Source organism: Aplysia californica, unplaced genomic scaffold, assembly GCF_000002075.1.
Source record: "Aplysia californica isolate F4 #8 unplaced genomic scaffold, AplCal3.0 scaffold00011, whole genome shotgun sequence".
NCBI lineage: Eukaryota > Metazoa > Mollusca > Gastropoda > Aplysiida > Aplysiidae > Aplysia > Aplysia californica.
The window spans coordinates 2,360,131-2,365,945 of record NW_004797281.1 but is presented as its reverse complement, the minus strand read 5'-3'; the positions used below and the strand labels follow the sequence as shown (position 1 = coordinate 2,365,945).

The 5,815-nt window shown below is 40.9% G+C and overlaps 1 protein-coding gene across 1 annotated transcript in view; it reads left to right on the top strand.

The window, feature by feature from the left end:
• The window catches only part of LOC101853659 (serine/threonine-protein kinase 33), a gene marked incomplete in the record, with an annotated part of 94,833 nt that overhangs the window by 78,447 nt on the left and 10,571 nt on the right, over nt 1-5,815 (top strand). The window contains 3 exon segments of the mRNA XM_005089999.3: nt 4,175-4,262; nt 4,729-4,798; nt 5,296-5,393. Of these exon segments, the coding sequence (XP_005090056.2) occupies nt 4,175-4,262; nt 4,729-4,798; nt 5,296-5,393 (256 nt within the window).

Below are 5,815 nucleotides of genomic sequence, written 5' to 3'. Positions count from 1 at the left end.
CTTTCTCTCTCTCTCTCTCTCTCTCCCCCCCCCTCTCTCTCTCTCTTTCTTTCTCCCACACACACACCATTCTGCCTGCTTAGGTTGTTTTGGCTCCAGACCAGGTTTCCATGTCTTATTCCCATCTTCTGTTGGGTCTCGCCATTATCTCAAACTTTGTGTGAAATGTTCATTTAGTCACGAAAGTTAAGCTCAGTTGCATTTCACTTATCTGTTGTCAACAAAAGTTTCACATGTCTATATTACCCCCCCCCCCCCCCTTTTTTTTAAAATCCAAATTGGCCAAGTATAAGTGTGGGTTTTTTCCCTGGTAAATATAATTGTGGTTTAGTGACTTCCATATTTCTGGCTCTGTGGGTATAGAAACCCTTGGAGTGAAAATAATCGAAGTGTTTTCTGTTTTCTTGACATCAAAAGTTGGAACAATACCTTTACAGGGCACAATGTGTATATTTAAATAAATTGTTTTGAATATTTTCTGCCAACTATCGTTCCTTTCTTCCTTCATAATCGTCAGCAGTGTTTTTGTTTTCGTATTCAGTTTAATGTCTTTTGAAGACCGTGTTTTCCTACTCAGTTAATGTCTTTTCAGGAAGTTGTTTTCATACTCCGTTAATGTGTTTTGAGGAGTAGCTTATCGTTTGAAATACATTGTCAGTCTTCACTCATGACACTGATCGATTTTTCTCCCGTTCAGATCTCTAAAACTAAAAGATTTTTATTTTTATTTTTCAAAATAAAATTGTAGTCGTGCTGTGCCCGAGAGTTCTCACAATAGAGACACCGATCTCGCCCGCTCAGTTTAAAGAGATCCTGGGTATTGATTCTACCTCGACGGGAGGTCTTCCATTCGGCTGTTTACCGCTGGTTTTGCATTACGCATTAGTGGCTGGAATGTATTGGATTAGTGGTTGTCACAGAGAACTAGCCCTGGGGATCAGGGGCTTTTTGTTTAAGAGAATTGAGTCCTCATCTGAAGGAGAAATAATGCGCGGGACTTTAAGGGGAAAAGAGAATGTCTGAAGTATTCTTTTCTTTCCCTGTGATGTAGACGTTTTAACCCTTTCGTTGCTAAGACGTTTCCGTCTATGTTTGTACAGCGAGATATAAAATTAATTAAGAGATGTTTAAACAAAGCCACCATAACATATTTTCCCTAATTTAAGAGTTAACAACTGCACAAGTGCGTATTACATCTCCTTAAACGTCGTTTAACATCAGTAAGGAAAAAATTTAATGGCAGAGAACCAGTTTTGTTGAAAACCAGTGAGTGCATACGTTCACACAGCAATGATGAGGTTAAAATCCATAGTGAATCCTTGGGTGTTTGTCACTATCTAACAGTTAGTTTTGAAAGCTGCATGGATCTCCATTAATAATAAATCACTCGAAAAGTCCCATTATCCCTTCAAGCTTTATGGAGAGTCAGGCTGACATTTTTAAACAAGTGATTTTTTTCTGAAGTGTGAAAAGCTATGCTTAAAGGTATCTACGAGTGAAAAAATTCGATCTCCACTATAATCTATTGTTTAGAAAACCAAACACACAGCATTAATGGCTTGTGCTCATAGAATGGAACACCGCTTGAAAAATTAATTATTATGTTTGTTTCCCTGTTGGATATACCATGGGGTAGCCACGAGATTGTGCTCGTTTTGTACTGATTACGATTTCGTAATGCCTTTCTAAAAGCATAGGATAGCTTGTTTTTATTTTGTTTTTGTTTTTGAGTGTTGAATATATTCATTAATACATGCATTGCCATAAAACAAAACAGTCCAGAGAATCAAAATTTCCCGTAGAACCTCAGTAGATCTCCATGCTGCGTTTTGTGGAAAGGGAGATTAGACTGCTTTTTTAGTCTCTGAGTAGGTGGTTGGTGGGTGCTCTGGTGTGGTTTGCTCCTGCTTTACTCCCAAGCATCTGTCGCCCTTATCTCTCCTAATTTATTCTTGTGTTTTCAGCTCTCTTGTAATACCTCTAATCTTCGGCACTAAAATGACGAAATGTGTTGCAAGTGCCGTAAAACTCTTACTAAAACATTAGACTATGGTGCTGAACATTCCGTAGCTTTTCTGGATTCTTCATTTGTTTTCGTAAGTGTTTTACGGCGTTTGCAACTGCATAAGGTCATATGAGCTCGCGGGACACATTAAACATTTTCAGTTGGTAGAAAATTTTGAATTTTGCCCCGGTGGCAGCCGAAGCCTACTCTTATCGATTTTAGACCACCAAGGGACCTTTAACGTGCACAACTTGCACACGGGCCCTCCGAGATTATTCGCCCTTGTCAGAGAAGGCTATGTGTTGATCTTTCCTTCCAAAAGATTAGGGGTGTGGCTGAAAGACAGCAGTAAGGAGCGAAGAAGTAGCAGTAGAAAGGCTGCAGATAGAGTCAGGAGCCCAGATGAGGGGGCACAGAAGGTGAACAGGCGGGGGCAGAAAGTGGAGACGAAAGCAGACGACACAACATTGTTAGAGAGCAGGAAAGGAGGTGAAGAAAGAAGACAATTTTAGAGAAGAAAATGTTCCGGTCGCTACCCGGATTCGAAGCCGGGACCTTTGAATGAGAGGCGAACACCTTAACCTCTAGGCCCCGAGAGCACCCCTTTACTGGATTGGTGGATGATTGATCATTATTCTGGCTTCGGTCTGTTTACTCTGTCTTGTTTCTTGTGGGACCCTGCCCGCTCCCTCCGCATGTTGTAGTTGACATTTCGAGGTCAACTTTATTAGAACTTGATGTAGGGAATACTGCTGTGGCTTTGTTGATTTGTTGTTATGGTTTATTTGTGTGTTTAAAACATTTATTTTTTTAAATCGTTATTTCGTGTTATATGTGGGTTGGGATGGAAAGGGGGAAGGTGGGGGGGGGGGGGGGGTCAGTCTTAACACTTCATTGTGTGGTAGTTATTTTTGTTCCAGGAAGACAAAAGCCAAACGTTAACCCTTTCCAGTCAGGCCCAAGTGTTTCTGTTGTCTGGGTGGATTCTGTTAGAGGCTTGACACAAATGTTTGTTTTCATAGCAACACAAATATACACTGCAATTTTCCCATCTGTGCTATTTAAAATGGTCCTTGACATATTTTTGTGGGTGGTTGGCGGGTGCTCTGGTGTGCTTTGCTACTCCTTCCCTTGTAAACATCTCTCGTTCTTATCTGTCTTCTTTCTTTTCTTTTACGTTACTCTCCAGCAACACCTCTGATCTTTGACACTGATATAACATATTTGGAATGAAAGGGCCGTAAAACGCTTACCAAACTAAAGAAACTAGACTAATTGTTCTGGGAAAAAGAGGTAGACCAACAGGAAGCCACAGAGGCACAATTAGGGATGAGGCGATCACCCATGGCCTGGATGTAGCCTACCGAGATCGGAGAAGGTGGCCAGAGACAGGCAAGCGTGGCGTCGACTGCTCCCTGCCTTATGTACCTAACGGTATAGGGAGAGAGTAAGTAAATAAGTATTACTCAGAATACAGGAGGAGCATTCTGAATGTAGAGGAACGTTCACTTGCGATATTCCTTCGAAGATGATAGCGCTCATTTCATAGCTTGCTTGACTTTAGTGCGTATATCCCTGGTTCGAATTCCCAACGTGGTGCTTTGGGAATTGTTTTGTTTGAGGAGTTTTTAAAGTTCTCCTTCAAGATGGCTTGTTCGTGTCGTTGAATTGGGAGATCCAACCTTATAAACGAACTTGTAGTAGTGGCAGGAATATTAAACCCTCTCCTCCCCCCCCCCCCTCCCCAACCACAGAGACACTATAGCATCTCATGTCATCATCGTCATCATCAATGTCTTTCACCCCTGGCAGGGTATAGGCCACAAGCACAAACTCCCCCCATTTATCTTTGTCCAGGGCCATCCTTCCAAGTTCGTTCCAAGTGAGCTTCATCTCTCTCATGTCCCTTTCCACACATGTCCTCCATGTTTCCCGTGGCCTACCCCTGCCTTGTGCTCTTTGTGGGTTCTGCTGCAGCGACTGTCTTATGATATTTATGCTGGGCTTTCTTTGTGTGTGTCCCTTCTATCACAACTTTTTTTGTCCTATTTCTTCTTCTATATATCCTTTTGTCCTGTCCTTTCCCACAGCTCTTCATTTCTTATTCTATCCCGCCACTTTATACTTAGGATAGCATCTCATGTGGTTCTGTGGGTTGGTTTTTTCCAGGTGACAGATTTTGGGCTATCCACACAGCAGAACAACAACTCGTATGAGAACATGCAGGAACAGTATTGTGGGACCTTGTCGTACATGGGTATGTCTTTTGTTGACTGTACGAGTTAGGTTTTTTGTTCGTTTTTTTAGGGGGGGGGGGGGGGGGGGCAAGAGATAGGTTTGTGTGAGTTTGGGGCTTTGATATTTAAAAAAATTTTTTTTTTTTTTTTTTTAAAGTGGACCTCTTTTCTTGTTTGTAAATGTCCAGATGACAGCAAGTGAAAAATGACAGAGACAATACACAGAGATACATCTGATGAACAGTGGGTTACTACCCCCCCCCCCCCCCAACCTCTTTTCTAAGTGCTCAAAATTTTTGACAACATGACCTACCCACCATATGTTCTACACTTGGACGTGTTGACTCAAACAGGATTGTTTGTATTACTTTTCTGATTTAAAAAAAAAAGAGTCGAAAACCTTTTTTTAAACTCCATTTTTTTATATTACCATGTTCCAAACAATGGCACTCACAGCCACTCTTTCGGTCGTGTTCTCGTCTACAGCTCCAGAAATGAACTCAACCTATTCCTACCCAGTAGACGTGTGGGCCATGGGCATCATCATGTACTACTTGTAAGTTCACCAAATCTCAATCAATATTCTTTTTAGCCAAAACTATTTTGTGTCTTCTCATGTGTGTAGCATGTACACATGTTTTTGTTGATGTGTAAGTGTATGCTATTTCTTGTCCTCATGTTTGTCCGTATGTGTGCCTTAGAAAGAGAAATTTATAAGAGCTAAGAAGAGAGTGGGTGAGAGAGAAAGAGAGAGAGAGAGAGAGAGAGAGAGAGAGAGAGAGAGAGAGAGAGAGAGAGAGAGAAAGAGAGAGGGAGGGATGGAGGAGGTGTTAGTGAGAGAGAGAGAAGAGATCTTGTATGAGTGTCCATTTGGAAATACACAACATTATTTTTTTCTGCACTTCTTTTATTCTTGTGACTAATCTTTAGTACTTTTTAAATTTATTTTTATGAATTGACTGTCCAAGCAGGGAAGCTATGACCAATTATTTGAGCCTTCGATCACGTGAGCTACAGAAATATAAATATCAGCTTTGATTTTAAAAATTTCAGATTAACCCGATATCCAAAGGACAATGTACTGAACGAATCGCTATCCAAAGAAGGACCAAAGTTTGAAGAGCCTCAATGGAAGAACATCAGTGCTCAAGGTAGGGTTGAGATTTTCACCGTGTTGTGCACACATTCTGTTGTATTATCAAAGATGGTACATAACAAGATTGTTCACTCAGCCAAGAAAGTGTCAGCGGAAGTCGGCGTATTGCTTCAGATGGTGCTGCAGTCTTTGTTTTGAAGCTCTCTTTCACATCCGCAGTAGAAAAATTAGAATAGCACATTTTGTTAGTTTCACTTTTATTGTTTTTTTACTCAAAGTAGGGTAACTCTGTTCACGCAGTTCGCTCTTTTTCAAAGACGGCGCACTGAATTTTGAGGACACTTTGTTGATTGGCTCGAAGAGAGTGGTGAACTATCTTGATATACACAATCTTTGGTTTTACTGAAAAGTCAGGTCATTGGAAAACGTCTCTGTCGTGTTTTGTTTTGAGTTTGAAATTCCTTAATGTTGTTTCAG